This window comes from Onychomys torridus, chromosome 5 (assembly GCF_903995425.1).
Source record: "Onychomys torridus chromosome 5, mOncTor1.1, whole genome shotgun sequence".
NCBI classification, from domain to species: domain Eukaryota; kingdom Metazoa; phylum Chordata; class Mammalia; order Rodentia; family Cricetidae; genus Onychomys; species Onychomys torridus.
In genome coordinates, this window is record NC_050447.1 from 99,051,511 (window position 1) to 99,069,913 (window position 18,403).

Consider the following 18,403-nt stretch of genomic DNA (forward strand, 5'->3'; position numbering starts at 1 on the left):
GCAGGCAGAAGGCTGACTGCTTAATGTGCTTCAGCTCTATTTTTAAACACTCTTTACAACTTATGTACATGGTACACGGTCAGCTAAGGGTGGGAACTCAGATAAGCCGGCCTGGCTCAGCTTCAACTTGATTTCTGACATACAAATTAGGCTTCAGACTGAACCTGTCTCAGAACCAAGGAGCTGGATTTCCCTTCTTCTGCATGGGTTAGTCATAGAGTAGGGGACTGTGGGTAGCTGTGGGCTGGGGTAGGGCATTGGGAGCGTGCTCTGCTCTCTGCCAGCTTAGAGGGTGCTGCTTCCTTGGTTGGGGAGAAGCACTGCTCATGGGGGAAAGAGATACAGGGACTGAGGGAAGCAAGGCATGAAGCTGAGCACTAGCCAAGCTCATCTTAGGCATGGAGGCAACTGGCTTCGGACAAAATCCAAGGCAGGTTAGTTTGTCCTTGATTTCTTGTATTCCTCGAGGGCTGGCCAACTTCTTCTATGTGATCCTTAGAATTTACCACACTTACCTGGACAATGAAGAAGAAAGATTGATCTTAAAGGAGAGATGTTGTTGGGCGAGGTGGAGCCTGCTGCTATTCCACTTGGGAGGATCAGGAGTTAAAATTTTCAGCTACATAGCAAGTTTGAGGCCATTCTGGGCCATTTGATACTCTGCCCGTAAAAAGCAAACCCAACTGGCCAATAAAAAGTTATTAATTTGGCACACAATTTATGTCAGATGCCCCTCCAAACACAGCACATTAATTACTTCTTATCTGAATTAGGTAGACTTTTCCCAGCTTATTTTATTGAGGAAAACAAGACTGAGGAAAGGTAGCCATGGACACACTCATGGCCCAGCTAGGGAGGGAATGCAGCCCAGATTCAAAATCGGGGAAGGAGGATCGTGTGCAGCAGCTAAAACAGCACAGGCAGTCTTGTTGAGAGTATGATGGCATTCTCAGTGAAGCAGCTCAAAGCCCTCTTGAAGGGAGAGCATCCCTGCAGTGGAAGCTGATACTCATTAGTAATTTGAATATTATGTGTGCATATGTGTGCGTATGTATACGTCATTATTGCCAATCAATGTTGGACAAGTCAGTTTCAGAGCTGAGGTTCTGAAAAACCGCTCACACAGGACCTCTGCATCTTGAGTAGATGATCACCACTCTGTTTGGTGTGGTGAAGGAGCAGTACCTCCTCTCCCTTCCCTTCCTTTCATCCCATCCTTCTTGTTATGTGTAAATGTCTGCACACAACTCTGTGTGTGTGTGTGTGTGTGTGTGTGTGTGTGTGTGTGTGTGCATCACAGTCAATGGTGGCTGTCTTTCTCTCCCACCTTATTCTTTGAGACAGCAGTTGTCTCTGAACCTGAAGCTCACCATTTTCTCTAGACTGGCTGACTACAAACCCCAGGGATCCTTCTGTCTCTGTCTCCCCAGTACTGGAATTATGGGTATGTATAGCCTCATCCGGCTTTTTAAAAATTATTTACTTTTATGTGTATATGTGTGCGCCTGAGTTTATGTGTATGTACACTGCATTTATGTAAGATGTCTGGGAGGTCATAAGAGGTGTTGGACCTCCTCAAACTGGAGTTATACATGGTTGTGAGGCTCCATGTGGGCTGTGGGAACTGAACCTGGGTCCTCTGCAAGAGTAGCAAGTGACTTCAACCACTAAGCCATCTCTTCAGTTCCCGTTTGCCCAGCTTTTTATGTAGTTGTCAGGGAATGGATTCAGGTCTTCATGCTTACCTGGCAACACTTTGCAAACGGAGCAGTCCCAACCTTTCCCTTCCTCCCTCCCTCCCTGCCTCTCTCCATCTCTGTTTCCTTGACACTGGCCTTGATCTGTCAGCAATCCTTTTGCCTCTGCCTCCTGAGCGCTTAGACTATAGGCACGGACCACAGCTTGTCTGGCAAGCTTTGTTCTTCACAGACCTGTGGCTGCATAGCTCATCTGATGTGTTTATTGACTGACAAATTTGACCATGGGTGAAACATTGGGCAATCTTTTCTTGCTTGCTGTGGAATAATTGTCTAGAGATAGGAGAATCCTCCAGGGGGGTAGTTAAATGCCTCCAGAAAGCCTGGGGCACTGATGACTCCCTCCAAGGAGTTCTGTAGTTTACAAGTGACCTGTCAGTCAAAGGCCCTCATTAAGTACATGCTGCAGAGTGGAATCTCCCAAAGAGGCTCTTAGTGAAGAAAGGCCTGGTAAAGCAAGGATGATTCTGCTTCTTGAATCTGAGTTGATTTTTGCCTCTTTAAAACCCAGTTATATTTAAGATCATTTCTAATGTGTCTTTTTAGGTATTACTATGAGCCATTTACACACACACACACACACACACACACACACACATATATATATATGTAATGTATTTTTGCTGTACATGGTTGTGTATGTATGTGTGTGCCTGAGGATTCTAGAGGATGACTTTGGATGTCTTCCTCAATTGCTCTCCATCGTATTTTCTGAGACAGAGTTTCGCCTTGGTCTGGAGCTTTCTGCGGAGGCTAGACTGGTTAGTTAGCAAGCCCTAGAGACAGACCCTCCTGTCTTAACTCTTATGTCTCAGGCTCCCACATTTTTAGGCCTTGGTAAAATAGGTCAAAATGAATAAGCATGTTTCACCAAGCTCTTGTTCCCGTATGTAAAGGATACATGCATCACATAAGCATTCTCCGAGGCCCCCTAATTATTGTTCAAGTTTAGTTCTCACAGCTTTGCATGCCCCTCATTCTGGGCTCTGCTGTCTTTGTCCTTGTTGCCCATTGAGCAATATGCTGCTTGTGAAGTTAGGTACCAACACCTGGACATTGTTATCTGGGGAGTGATGCTGTCTCCTGTCTGGTGCCACATTAGTCTTTAGTGCCCAGAGTAAAGTGTCAAGGTGACTTGGCTCACTGCAGTAGAACGCTTCTCAAGTCCTTCTCTCCTTTCTATGTTATATTCCACAACTACTACAGAATAGCTCGTCCATTGGATTGGAGAATTCATATTGAAAACTTAATTTAAGTTGGACTCACAGTGTCCAAATATCCATAAGGTCACAGAGATTGGAAGTTGACAAGTGGGGTACCCTTCTCCCATGACCAAACTTATAACTCTTACTTCAGGATGTGGAGTTATTTCTTCAGAACACACCTGGCTTCTGAAGTATACTTTCCACAAAATTGGGGTACAAGCGTTTAATCCCAGCAAGCTAGAGGCAGACAGGCAGATCTCTGTGAGTTCTAGGTAAGCCTGGTCTACACAGTGAGGCCTAAGCTAGCTATCTAAAACAACAACAGCAACAACAACAAAAAGCATAAAACACAAAATACTCTTGGTAGGTTTACCTAACAATCTGTCAGTCGTACTCAATGTGTGTGAATTTCTCAAGCAGACAGCTAAGTCACAGCCCTTCTGCCCTTCTCTGTCCTCTCTTGCTCCCTTCCCCTCTTTTTCATATTATATCTCTCCTACATACATGGTCATTCATTTGCCGAGCACCAATTATATGCCAGACTGTTTTAAGCATTTAAACTGAGCAATGACAAAAACAGATGTTCCACTTTCCTGAGCATTTTAGAGCAACCAATGCTATGAGCAGGGCATATAACAAGGAACCGTGATAGGCAGTGCCCAGGAGCCAGCTTACATGGGGCAATGAGGACAGCTTTTCTGATGAGGTAAACAAGGGCTCAGCTCAGATAAATGACAAGAAAGTTCTAGTTATACAGAAGACCAGCATTTAAGCCTTGCACACAGAGAAAACAATATTTGTATTATAAGGATCTGGAGAAAAATAATCAAAAGACACGTGTGTCCCTTAATCTGATGATCAGGCTATTGAAACAGTGGACCCCAAAGAAATGGGAATTTCCCCAGGAACCCTATGCTGGGGGAAGGAAAAGGCACCAACAATTCTAGGAACCTGTCTCCCAGAAAGACATTTTATATAGTTCTAATAACTTGTCATACCATCTAACAGGATGAGACTGAAGCCCAGTTGTGGGGTAGGTAGGGGTGGGCAGGACCACATGTTGACCAGGACTGCCCAGATGTGCATACCCTTGACCATCTCTCTAACTTTTAACCTCACTAGGGACCCAGATGATGGGCTAGGTTGGGTAGTGTCACTGGAACTATTTGCCCTTCTTTCCAGTGTGGTCACATTGAATAAATACCTTTTTTCACTTTTCACTATTCATTTGGCCCTTTATTTGGCTTGTTGATGGCTAATGGCTGAATCTGGCTTGGGGCACAGGTTATACTCCCAAGTTGGATAACAATACTGTGTATCCTAATCTATCCAGAGATTCCTTTGCTCCTAGCAATGCAAGAAACAAGGTTTCACCCAGCCCTGATGGCTTGCTCCATTTACCCACCTTGAGCTGTCCTCCCCCATGTCTGACTCTGTCTCTTGTGATTCCATCTATGGGGCTCCTCTATGGATTGCTCTTGAGGCACAGTCATATCTCCAGGTCACCACACACTCTAATGGGGCCTCTGGGCATATGGTTCACAGGGTTTCTAAACCTGTTCCTTGGGGAAGCATTCTTTAGGGAAATCCCAGCCCAGATGCCAAGCATAAGGGAGAATGCAGTGGGAAGCCCAGGTCTCCCATTCCCAGGAACCCCAGAATCCATGGAGTTGTCTCCAGCAGATAAGGAATACACATGTATGTTGCCAAGGGGCAGCTCTGTTAGAGCAGGAATGTTTCCCCAATTGGCCATGGAACCCAGGGACTCTGGAACCCCGAGAGGTCTGGGTTTCCCTTTCCTTGGAGGGCATGTTGATTACCCTGAGCCAGGGTTCCTCTCAGCAGCCTCAGCCACTTTCTCAGTTTTCAAGATCCTTGCTGATAGGGCTCTGCCATTGGAACACTGCTCTCTGATCTTGATTCCTTCCTCAGCCACAGCCCTTCTCCTCTCTTTTCCAAGCCAGGCCTGCGTTGGAGACCATGTACCTTTGAATTCTCCCATCTCCTTCTCTCACTGGGACTCAACTCATTTCCTTCTACTTTTTCAGTAGATCACATCAAGTCTAGTCTTTTTACATTTATTTTATGTGTACGAGTGTTTTGCACTCAAATGCCTGTCTTGTGTTCACAGAAGTCAGATGAGAGCTTCATGTCTCCGGACATTGAAGTTACTGAAGGCTGTGAATGAATTTTGAGAACCGAAACTGGGTCCCCTGAAAGACCAACAAGAGCTTTCAGCTGCTGAGCCATTTCTCCAGCCTCACATCTGTCAGGTCTTAAGGCACAGTGTGATGGCTGGCTGAAATTGTCAGTTTGATTGGATTAAGAAAAAACAAGGCCATTAATGGGATGACTTGCCCGTGTGCCTATGAGGATGTTTCTAGATGAGAGGATGAAGACAGACCTAAATGTGAATATTCCCTCTCATGGGCTAGGGTCCCAGACTAAATAAAAATGGGAAAAAGGGAAGCTTCTGAGTGCTGGGGTTCCCTGTCTCTGCTTGAGGTCCTCTTGGCTATAGACCTGGCTGCTTCTGTTGGCATGCTTCCCTCACCATGATGGATTGCATTCTTCTGAACTGTGAACCAAGATAAAAACGCCTTGCTCCTTCAGTGATCAGGAATGAGTGGTAGACACCCTCAGCATAAGGCTCGCTTCTCTAGATTGTCTTGGATTTCCTATATCTACTTTCAGAACTTTTCCCCAGTTTGTTTAGACCTTGCTTCTTTTTCGTTGGTTTACAGCATTGGCTAGGGACTGTAGCCCACTTTCCAATGACACGGCCCAGAGTCAGCTTCACCTTGTTCTCAGTCTCACAGAAGCTGTCTCCAACGTCCTCTCGCTAGCTGTGAGGTCTGTAGTACCTTCACTTTGATCGATGCCCCCTGTCACGTTGCCATAATTCTATTGCTTTTTCTTGATGTTGAGGTTGGAACCCAGGCGTCCTGAACCAGGCGTGTGTTAGGCAAGCACTTTATTGCTGAGATACGCACCAAGTCTCCCGTAATTCTGCTTTACTCATAGTTTTCTAAGATTTTTGTCTTAACTGAATATTGAATCTGACCTGTAACTTTTGAAACAATCATACGATTTTTCTCTTCAATGTATAACACAGGGGATTCAATTATTTTTCTAGGCATTTTCTATCTGAAGCCAAACTGTTAATTTTAACAAACATAAACAAAACAAAACAAACAAAAATCTGAACATCAGTAGTGGTGAGACCTTGTCTCAAAAAAACCCCCAAACAAACAAATAAAAACAAAAACCAAAATTAACCAACCAACCAACCAACCAACCAAAACAACCCCCCCCCCCCCCCCCCCAATTCTCTAGTTGCTGAATGCTTATTTGCTGACCTGAAACTGTAATTTGTGGCTTAGGAACATTTTTCAGTTTTTTTTAACAGCTTATTTTTTCCTAATTTTTTAATAATTTATTTTCTATTTATTCATGAAATAACTGTTTTTCCTTTCTGTGTTAGGCGCTGGTAAGGTGCAAGAATAAAACAAGCAAAAAAGCCTTTCCATGTTCTACCCATAGCATACAGTTTCTAAGACCAGGCATGCAATTACGTGAGGATTCATAATTAAACCTATCATTATCCAAGACATAATTACAGATGGTAGAACAATGGAGGAACAATAGATAATATATGGGACACTCATCCTGATCTGGGGAGTGGCACAGAAATGATTTTATGGGGCAATGATATTTAGGTAGAGGCTTGATACATTGAGGGAGCCAGAAAAATGGAGATGGGGGCAGGGGCAGAAAGCACAGCCAAAGGGATATTAAAGGAGGAAGAGATTCAAGCTTGGGGTTTGGAGAGGCGTAGCAAGGGCCATGAGAGGGGAGAGAGGATGAGGCCATAGAATAGTGTTACCCTAGCTGATGATGCCACATTTCCCCCCCAGGGAAAGGGAAGCATCTTCAGAGTGTTTTGTGTTTCTGAGACAGGGTCTCTATGCAGATCAAGTTGGTCTCAAGCTCATAGCAATTCACTGTCATAGCAATTCACTGCCACAGCCTTCCGAGTGCTGGAATTAAAGGCAGTGCCACACCACCTGGCATCAGCAGCAGAATTTTAAGCTAGAAAAGGAAAGGAATACATTTGTTTTTCAACAGTCTTGCAGGCTGACTGGTTGTGGTGAATGGAAAACAGGGAAACAACACCAAAAATTGGGTAAATTTTTAGGGGATGGTTCCTTGCTTTTGGTAGGTAGAAAAGGGTTGGAATAAGGGAATTTAAGAAATACTTAAGGGGTGGGATTGGTAAATCTTTGGTGGCCAAAGCACACTCATAAATGAGTGCTGTAGGTTTGGTTGCATGTGTCAGTAGACAAATACAATAGAAAAACACTGAGGAGGTACCCAGAACCTGGTGCTACTGCCAGTGCACACTAAAACCTCCTTGAAGACCCTTTGGGCCTCCTGCTCATACATTTGCACTCTTAGGAGATACTCAAAAGGAACCCTCCTGCCTCCCTGTGTTCTCACACATCCCTGAATCTTTCTGCAGCGAGCAGATTCTAATTGTACTTCACTCATTTATGATAAGGGTTTGTCTGACCTTTCTGGCTTCTTAAAGCATGTTTCATTTGCTCACTATTGGGGTTTTGCCTAACAAAAGGACTTCAGGACCAATCAGCAAATGAAAGGAGCAGGGAGAGAGGGCAGGTACATTGACTTTTATTTTGTGTTGCAGTTGGCCATTTCTCTGACGCCATTAAATATACAAGTAGGAGAAACGTTCATGTTCCAGCTCTGAGCAAATGAGCAGGTGGAGTCCACTTGTAGAGAAAGGGGGCAAAGGAAAAGATGTCTTAAGAAAATGTATGGTGCTTTCTCATCGCTTTGGCTCAGTACCTGATAAGTAATTCATGGACAGAGTTTTATTTTGCTCTCTGAGAGACTGCAATCCATCATGGCAGGCAAGACATGTGGCAGATGAACCCAAGGTGTCGGGAGCATGAAGCAGCAGCTCCCGGCTCCCACAACTCCACAGAGCAGGATATAGAGAAAGGGGGCTGTCAGTACTCAGGTGACCTTCTCTTGTTTCCCTTTTTATTCAGTTCAGGGAGCTGAAAATGTTGGTAAGCTTTTATCTTACTGCTCCATGATCAAGAGTGACTCAGGAGATAAATCCTGGCTGGAGATACCATCATGAGGTTAGGGAATACAGATGTGGGTGGCTTCACAGACTGGTGACAAGTGTCCCACACCCAGAAGGATCTTGGGCTTCCTTTAGTGCTCTGTGCCTGCCATCTGGAAGCTCTTCAGTTTTGAGCAGGGAGCATGTTTTCATTCTGGGCAGGGCTGGGGACAGGAGGGAGCTTTACAGGGCTGGAGTCTGAGTGTTTAGCTGACTTTTCATAGCTCCTTTTCCATGGATCCTCCACCTGTGTATTCCTGCAACCAAAACTTCACTCTTCTCCTCTCTCTGTATTATTCTATTCGCTTTGACCCTTTGAAAGCTGCCAATTTTCAAGGCATCATTGCGGTTTGTGACTTTAGTTAAAATGTTTCTGTGGCCGCTGATGTAGCTCAGTTCGTAGAATGCTCGCGTAGCATGCATGAAGCTCCCAGGTTTCATCTCCAGCACTCCATGTATAGCAAGGCATGCCTGCAATTCCAGTATTCAGCAGAGGGAGGCAGGAGGACCAAAGGCTCACGATGATCCTCTGCTGCATAGCAAGTTTGAGTCTAGCCTGGGCCATATGAGATCCTCTCTCTCAAAAACAAACAAACAAACAACAGCAAAACCCCAAACCAAACGAAACCACAAGCGTTCTGTCCCATATTGCAACCCTCATCTGTTCATGTTTCATATTGTTACATCACTATGGTTAAGAGAGTTCTGTAATAGGGCAGATTGAGTTTGAAGTCTTGTATGTAAGTTAGTTCAGGTAAATTTCCTCATTTTCTCTGAACATCTGTTTCCACATCTGAAGATTATTGTGAGCATTAAATTAGTTAGTGTGTGTAAAGTGTTTTATGCAGTGCTTGGCACATTGTTAAATGATTAATGTACAGTTTTAAAAATTTTTACTCAAATATGAAGAAGCAGGAACACCTGCTGTTATTGGCTGTTTTTCTCATTTATGTGAACAAACACCTAACAAGAAACCAATGAAATTAGGAGAGATTTATTTTGGCTTGCTACAGACACAGTGGCATGTGCTTGCACATGGTGGCAGGAGCTGGTAGTAGCTGCTTGCTCACAACTGTGTGGATTAGGAAACAGAGACTAGTGAGAAAATGAGATGAGTCTGTAAACCTCAAAATCCACCCCTAGTGACTATTTCCTCCAGTGATAATTCACCTCTTAAGGGGTTCCACACTCTTCCCAAATACTCTACTGGCTGGGGACTAAGTTTTCAAATGCATGAACCTATGGAGGCATTTCCCATTTAAATGGCAATGCCTGCTTTAAAAATGTAGACATACTTAGCAGGAGCAAGGGGAGCAGTGGTTTGGTTTGTTTCAGCAGACACACACACACACACACACACACACACACACATCCACACACACACATCCACACACATCCACACACACACATACACACACACACACACACACACACACACACACACACACACCTGTATATCTGCATTTTTATTTGCCCCTCAAACTGAGGTTTTATTTTTAAATTTTTATTTATTTTTATTTTTTTAAAATCTTTTCGAGACAGGGTCTACTATGTAGCCCCAGGTGACTTGAATCTGGATATGTAACTGGTTGCCTTGAACTCACATATCAACTGGCTTCTACTTCTAGTGTTGGGGTTAAAGGTGTGTATCAGCACTCCTGGCCTTTCTGAGGGTCTTGTTTGCTTGCTTTAGTGTTTTGGTTTTTTGTTTGTTTGTTTGTTTGTTTTGGGGACAAAGTCTTTGTAAGCATTGCAGCTCAGATGGGCAGGGATCTGGGCACACGGGAGCCAAGGAACTGGTATACCCTAAGCGTGGCAGCTTACAGCTCTGCTCCAGAGAAAGGCTTCCCCAATGTATGCTCTGGCAGGGGAGAGTTTTCCCAGAGTTGTTACAGTTCTGCTCAGGCTGGTGGAGTGTAACAACTCTGCTCGGCTAGGGTAGCCAAAGTGTTACAGTTCTGCTCTGCTCCAGCAAAAAGCCTTTCTTCTCTGCGCCACTCCACTCTGGTGAGGGAAGTCTCACCCAAACCGCATTCAAGAGGGTTATTGGGAGGGAGAAAACCAGGAGGGTGGTTGCCACAGCCAGGGTGGGAAAAGGCAGTTGCCAACTGAACAGGTACAAGGCTTATTTATATAGGACTTCTTAGGGGGTAGTTTTTCCAGGGTGAAGAATTCAGGGTGAAAATTGGTCATATTTCAATCTGAGTTTGGATAAACTAAGAGACTGGCTGGATTTCATGCTCAGAGATTGGTTGGTTTTGGTGTTGAGTTGGTCAGTGGCAGACTGTTTCTTTGGCTTTGGTTTCAGGGCCAGGGTGTGTTTCTTTGGCTGGCCCCTCACCCTGCAGTCTTACTCTGTCCCAGGCTGCCCTGAAACTGGTGGCTGATCTCCCTGCCTTCAGCTCCCCCACTGGTGTACTCTACCACCTGTGGCCTTACCAAAGTTCTTGATCAAAATCTCAACTCCATTTGGACCCCACAGTCTGACCTAATAATTTACACAGCCAGTGTGGAGGCAAGCCTGTGGGCAGAGCAAGTCTTGTAAACACACTCCCTAATCTTCGTCACATAGTAGGCACTGAAACTACTGTAGGATATCACCTACCTAGCTGTGTGTCGGTCTCCAAGAACCACACTGGCACAGCACTGGCATGGTAACTTCATTCTCAACCCCCTTACCATTTGATGCCAGAGGCAGCCAGGGAAACAAGCGCGCTCCAGACCTAGTTCATAGGCTAACTCTCCGCGCGAGGCTGCAGTTGCTATGGAAACGGCGAGAAAAAAAAACAAACTGGGCTCCCCGCGGACCTGGGGCCCTCAGAAGACTCTAACGGCGGCGGGAGGACCGGTGCTAGGGACGCGCGGCGGGGTAGGGTTCACCGCCGTGCTGGCCCAGCGCCTGCAGCCCGCCCCGCCCCCACCTGTGCCCCTCCCCAGCCCCTCCCCCACTTCCCGCGAGTTTCGGTAGGTACCACTTCGACCGGCCCACCCCGAGCCTCACCACTGGGCGGCGCTGGCCAGACCGCAGTGCCGGGGTTTCGGACTCAGGAGCTTCTGTCTGTGCAGATTACTTACTTTATTGATATTAATTTAGTCTGGTTGTAACTGAGGCTGGCTTAAAACTTTTTAGGTAGTCCAGACTGGCCTCGAACTCGAGGCAAAACTCCAGTCCTAGCCACCCTAATTCTAGGACGACAGATTTGCGCCTCTGCATCCGAACTGCTCAATGCACTTTTAAGTAGTTTGTTTTCCTCAAAGGAAAATCCCGGCAACTTTAGCCGGGATTTTAATGGCTTTATCGGGGTGGGGTGGGGTGGGGTGGCGAAGGATCTGGTGGTATTAGAGTTCAAGACAAGGGAAAGAAAAAAGCGAAGCGGTTGGGAGAAGCAACACAGTTGTGATGATAGGCACTGAATCTCGCCATGTTAAGGTGCGCTTGAGTGCGTGTGCGTGTGCGCGCGCTTGAGTGCGCGCGTCCGCCGCTGTCCCTCCGGTCTCAGCTCGCGCAGGGGTTTAAAGCCCGGGCGACGCGGGTTCCCAGACAGCACACCTGGGTGCTGCTGGGCGGGAGAGACTGCTGTGCAAGCCTGCGAGCACTGATTGGCCGTCCGCGCCGCGCCTTACTTGAACTGCTACCTGCTGGGGCTGGTTCGGCACGGCGAGCCCTTCTTCACCTGCGAGTAGCTTTTCCTTGTCCCCGCAGGAGGCGGTCCACGAACTGGTGTTGCAAGGCCGTGGAGTGCTAGCGGGTCCAGCGTCCAGCGGAGAAGATGAACGGCCCCAGCGCCAGGTCCAGCCACCTGTCGCAGCCAGTGGTGAAGAGTGTGCTGGTGTACCGCAATGGGGACCCCTTCTTCGCTGGGCGCCGTGTCGTCATTCATGAGAAGAAGGTGTCCAGCTTCGACGTCTTCCTCAAGGAAGTGACGGGCGGCGTGCAGGCGCCCTTTGGGGCCGTTAGGAACATCTACACCCCGAGAACGGGCCATCGCATCAGGAAACTGGACCAGATCGAGAGCGGGGGCAACTACGTGGCTGGGGGCCAGGAAGCCTTCAAGAAACTCAAGTGAGTCAGTGTGCCTCTGCGCCGTGGGCGTGGTTGATAGGCTGCCTCGGGTGGGTCTAGCAAGGTGCTGGCAGTTGCAGGTAGGGTTGAAACTGGAGAAGGAATTTCACTCCAGTAGCAGTAGGTGTGGATTTTAAATGACAGGCTAAACAGTGTAGAAACAACAGCATTATTTGGTTATTTCGAGACAGGGTCTCTGTAGCTCCAGCCTGAAACTTAGTATGTAGATCAGGCTGGCTTTGAACTATCTGCTTTTCTCCCGCCTCAGTCTCCCAAATGTGAGATTACAGGTTTATTTTGTATTTTAATTAAAGCTCACTCCGTTAGCTTTAAAAAAAAAAAAAAGATTTCTTCAAATTAATTCGAAGGGCTGGATGTCCTGTTATGATCTCCCTCGTCATTGTTGGAATTCCTTCACTGCAAGCAGAATGCACACAGCCAGGTGCTGTGCCCTCTCCCCGTGTCCTAGGAGTTTGTGCTAGTCACAGAGTGCTTGGAAAAGTCCACTGACTTTTGTGTCTGTGCACGTGTCTCTTTCTAGGACCCGCGGGCCACTTTCCCCACAGTCATTTTCTGTGAATTAGCACCAGTTTAAAGTCTGCGGCACTTGACTCATCTTTGGGAACTTCCCACTGATAATTTTAATGCAAACCATGAAGAGATAGGAACAGTAAGAAAGGTACTTAAGTTTATGTGGGAGTTGAGAGTTGTCAGGATAGTAGACGCTTACATTTCACGTTCCAAGGCTTTACTGACATATATGGTGGAGACTCCACCCATTTCCATGATTTCCAGAGTTGCAAACCATCACTACAAATATCCATTTTACAGTATTTTGATCACTTACCTAAAGGAACTGACAACTCCTAACTTCCCTTTCCTCCAGGCATGAGCAAACCACTAATCTATTTCCTGTATCTATGGGATAGAATAGCACAACACGTGGCCTTGATGTCTGTTCTGTTTGCCACCTAACACTTTCAAGGTTCATCCACACTGTAGCATGTATCAGTGCCACTCTCCAGTTGAGTAGTTTTCCATGATATGGATCTAATGATTTTTCTTCATCCATTAAGCAGTTGATGGATATTTGGATTGTTCACTCTAGGGCTATTATGAAGGATGTTTCTGTGAGCATTTGTTTTCGGCTTTTTATTTCTTGGTTGTATCTACCAATAGAATCATGGGATTACAGATAATCTATATCTATAGCTCTAAAATAGAATATTTTATTTTAAATTTATCTTGGGCCCCAGCATAGCAAAAAGTTTAAAAATATTTACTATAAATCCATTTCCTGTGATTATTTTCTAATTGTATGGAAGCATTTCCACCAAAATACTTTCATATACCAAAATACCGAAGTTCTCTAGTCATGCCTTGTTCACCTGGCTTGTATAAGCTGAGCTCCAGGGGTCCTGCTCTCTGGGAATGGAAACAGTCCTTACAGAAGACAAGGGGTACTTCTGAATTTATTTTTTCCTTCTCTGAAACTTCTCTTAAACATAATTTGTCTAACTCTAGAGAAAAGAGCTCAGTGAAACACTGTGAGTGTCTGTAAGAAATTTAGAACTGTTTTTGTTGTTTCTTTGAGATGCTCTCATGTAATCCTGGCTTGTCTTCAACCCCATATGTATCCAAGGATGACCTTGAACTCCAAATTCCTGCCTCAACCTTCAGAAACTTAGAAATACAACCAGAACACTTAGGCTTTACTCCTTACAGCTGTGTGTGGGCAGGTATTTGGAATCAACCAATATGGTGCATACATCTGTACCCTGATCTCTTAAGAAGCAGAGACAGGAGAATCATAAGTTTATGGTCATCTTCTGCTACATTGGAAGTTCATGGTCAGTCTGAGCCTTATAATCTTCCTTCCTCTATCCCTCAAAGTGTCACTAAACCTGGTTTTATGTGGTACTGGGCCAGCCTTAGATGCATGAAACCCTATGTTAAAACAATAAAAAGGTAAAAACTATGGCTATGAATGCATTTTGTAGATGCCACTGTATTTTATAAATATGAGGTTTCTCTATGGCCAGTATCTTGCATTATGTCTATATTTTAAATTAAATTATTTCCATAGCTGAGTGTAGTGGGACATATAATCCTAGCACTCGGGAGATAGAGACAGGAGGAACAGGAGTTTAAGACCAGCCTGGGCAGAGTGAGTTCAAAGCCAGCCTGGGCAATGTGAGCTCCCATCTCAAACAACAATGGCAAAAACAACAAAAACAATCCACTTAGAGACAGAATAATTTTTGTGAGAATGGAAATCTGGTTCAGGTTTTGAACAGCCGAAAGCTTTAGACTATAGTCATTCACATCCCTCTTTGTTGGAGTGGTTCTACCAATTCAGGATGAAAAACTACAGCTTCAAGACAAACAGAACTTGCTTTTCAAACCGCTTTTTGTATGTATGTAGTGGATCTGCAGTGTCAATTTTTGCTTTTAATTCACACACGAGAACACAGAAACTGAGTTTGTTATTGAAGTTCCCACAGTTAGTTTTCCATGCTGATGTTGGTGTTCAAGTAGCAGTGAGTATGTATCTATGCTTGTAGGGACAGATACTAAAGATGTAAGTGCTGGGTGTTTGAAGCTTAGCGTTGTATGTTTGTATAACAACCAAAGCAACTGACAGAAGGAAAGATTCTGAAAAGTGCTGAGGATCGATCATTTGTGGGTTTTCATTTTGAGCCAACATAATGTTGGAGAAGACAGCAAAATCCCTCTCAAAAAAGGTGACCAATATCCTGCTGGAATGTCTTTCACTTAGACATTTCTAATATTTTTGACATTGTCTCTAAAGTCCAGGTAAGTTTTAAATCTTTCTTTTACAGAACTTTTAGAGAGTATTTTTCTCAAAACTTTTCTTGGGGCTAACGAGATGGATGATTTAATGGGTAACAGTGCTTGTGTTGCAAGCTTAATGACCTGTCTGAGCCCTGGAGCCCAGGTGAAGGTGGAAGGAGAGCACCCGTTTACAGAACTGCTCTTTGACCCCCTCACGTGAGTGGCAGCACACACATGACCAAGCTCACACAAGTGCACATACACACTCCTCTAAAACGTTCCTCACACATTTTTGGAGTTGTATCACCTCCATTAACTTGTCTGAGACACTTAGAATATAAAACAGGAGAATATACATCCAGGGAATTCCCCAAAGACCCATTTCATTGCTGATTTCAATTGATCACACCATCTCACACAATTGCTATTTGCATAGGGAGATGTAGTTTAAGTTCCATACCAATTAACATTCTGTCCAAAAAACCCAAACATCATCAGCCCATGGTGAGTCCAGTTCAATAGCCAAAGTTAATTGCAATATATAAACTTGTAACAATTTATTGCACTTATCATTGTCTGTATGCACCTGTGGGTGGGTGTGCGCATGTGCAGGGTGAGGGGGACAGTCAGAGGCCTACTTTGGGAAGTCAGTTCTCTCCTTCCACCATGTGGGTCACAGGGATGGAACTCAGGCTTAATGGCAGGGTTCTTTACCATCTGAATAAACTCTTTTTTTTTTTTTTTTTGACTTCTTGTCTGCAATAGTAGTTAAGATAGTTCAGTCTCTGATCGTGGTTATAAATTAGAAGCTAGATTTATATTTTTATGTTAAAATAATTAGTATCCCTTATTTATAAGACAGTTTGGTAAGCATGTAAAACTGGAACTAGATCACACTGATTGGCTAAATCCTCTGAAGTTGACAAAGATAACACATTTGCAAATTGTGCTTAGGCAATAGCCACTAGTTAGTATCTGTAGTGAAGAGAAATGGGATAGTAAGAATATCAGAGGTTAACCAGTCCCCCATCTGTTTGTAAGCTGATCCAAGGCCTGAACCACCCCACATTCTTTCTCAAGTTTGACTCTGACGCCCCGTCTGTCTTTCCCAGGCTTTCACTATTTCCTTTCATCTAACTTTTGTAATGAATTGCAGTTCATAGAATTACAGAATGGAGCTACGTTAAATAGCTGAAGGGTGAGTCAGTTGGTAGAGTACTTGCATGCCTTGGGTTTGAGCCCCAGCACCACATAAAGCAGATGTGGTGGCGTTTGCCTGTAACCCCAGCACTAGGGAGGTAGAAGCAGGAGGATCAGAAATTCAAGGTTACTCTTGGTGACTCAGTGAGTTCAAGCCTAGTTTTCAGTATATAAAACGGTGTCTCTAAATTAAGGAAAAATAATGGAAGAGAGCAGGAGAGGGTGAGGGTGAGCGGAGGGTGAGGGGAAGAAGAGGAGAGGAGAGGAAGTCCAGAGTGATAAACTACTATTAAGGGACAATGTTTCCTACCAGAGCATGCATTCCCTCCACTTTAGTTCTCTTGATGTTTAGGCAGATGCTTTCAGCTTTGGTTGGTGAGGCTATGTGAACACCGGCCTCACAACACTTGTGTCTACTGATTTTTGCTTAGGTGTATACATTTCCTATGACTGGCTTTACTTTGTAATAATGCTTACAAATTTTATGTAACTGACTTCAAACCTGTAAAATCAATGCTTACTTTTTTTTTTTTTTTAACCTTCTAGTTACTTGGACATAGGAGAAATCAAGAAAAGACCAATGGAAACTGTTAATACTGAGGTAATGCAAATTCTATTTTGAAGCTTTGAATTAATGCCATCTTTTGGTTGTTGTTTCTTATAGTATGTCTGACATGTGGAAAACACTTTAATAGTAATTATGTAAATGTATATGGGGGTGCTATATGTTTTAAGGAAAAAGTGGTCCTTTCTTTGCTGGAGTATTTTCAGTAATGAAGAGATAGGTCTTCAGGTATGCAGGATTGGATGAAACGTTCTCCCATACAAATCTCCCTGTTCAGAGTGAGAAGATTTTGAGTAGTGATGGATACAACTCTGTTTAAAGTCCACAAGGAATCCTGCCTACCTGCTGACAGCTTACCTGTCAGAGGCAGCCAGGATCACACTTCCAGCCTGAGGCTTTCCTCAAGACAAGCGGTTGCCATGTTGGGCTTGCTGTGTCATTACTCTTGGGTTCTTTGAGGCAGGGTCTCCCTACACGGTCCTGGCTGTTCTGAAACTCAGTATGTAGACTAGGCTGGCTCGAAACTCACAGACATCTGCTTGCCTCTGCCTCTGGAGTGCTGGGATTAAAGGTGTGTGCCACCATGTCTGGCTCAAAAATGTGTCTGCTTTGTTTTCATTATTTTTATTTTTTATTGTGCTAAGGGTTAAACCCAAGGCTTTACACATGCTAAGCAAGTGCTTTGCCACCGAGTTACACTCCTGTTCTTCCTTATTTATTTATTTATTTATTTATTTATTTATTTATTTATTTATTTATTATGTTGGAGACAGGATCTTCCTCCAGCTATTGTAGCCTAAGTTTCCTTTGAACTTAAATTTCTGTCTGGGCTTCCAGAGTAGCTAGGAATGTGTGTCACCATGCCTTTTTGTTTGTTTTTGTTCTGGGGATCCTGGGACCTTGAACATGCTAAGCAAACATTCTGCCACTGGGTTACAGCCTCAGCTGATGTAATGTGTGAAAACCACTTCCAACTTGCATTAACCTTCTACTGGGCATAGTCACTTGCAGGAAGACAGACACTTGCAGGAAGGAGGGTTGGAGGTGAGTCGTGTGCACCAGAGAACCAGAGCACCACGTTCTAAGCTGCTTCTGAAAGGCTGGTGGAACCTCTAGTAATTCTATAGCATGCATTTCTCAGTTTGTATGTGAGAACAATAAAAAATAAAGCTCAGATGATAGCCCGAAGTGCTCCAGTGAGGCATGGAAAGATGTAGGTCAGACTGAACTCTGCCACCAGCCCAGGTGGACACTCTTCCTATTATGTTCCTCAAATCCAGCACTGCCGTACGGAAGAGCAGTTCTTCTGTTCAAAGTCCAGACCCGGAGACACTGTGTACAGTCTCACCCCTTTCTCTCTCATCCTACCTAAGCATACACCAAGCTGACTAGATCCCTCCTGGAAAGTCATTGAAGGTAAAAACTCGAGTTGTGCATCACATGAAGAATGTGAGGTTACCTTCATTATTCAAGGAGTATTCACTGAATGGTTTATGGAAGGGGTGCTATTTCCACATCTTGTTTAAAACAATATATTGTCTATCTTTTTTGTTTTTTTCAATGCATATCACTTTATCTATGAAAGTGATGGGCCTTAAAGCTTAAAGTAGATAATGGTATACATTTTCTGGTTATGTTTATATTATGGATAAAGAATGAGCT

At 44.4% G+C, this 18,403-nt stretch overlaps 1 protein-coding gene across 3 annotated transcripts in view; it reads left to right on the plus strand.

Moving 5' to 3' along the window:
* Dcdc2 (doublecortin domain containing 2) overlaps window positions 1-18,403 on the plus strand; it is a 208,089-nt gene that overhangs the window by 19,626 nt on the left and 170,060 nt on the right. For 2 of the 3 annotated variants that reach the window (XM_036188983.1, XM_036188981.1), the window contains exons 1-2: window positions 11,617-12,180; window positions 16,723-16,777. In XM_036188983.1, the coding sequence (XP_036044876.1) occupies window positions 11,888-12,180; window positions 16,723-16,777 (348 nt within the window). In that variant the 5' untranslated portion in view covers window positions 11,617-11,887. Of the gene's footprint in view, window positions 1-11,616; window positions 12,181-16,722; window positions 16,778-18,403 lie in introns of those variants that run through there. The other variant, XM_036188982.1, reaches the window with a different exon arrangement.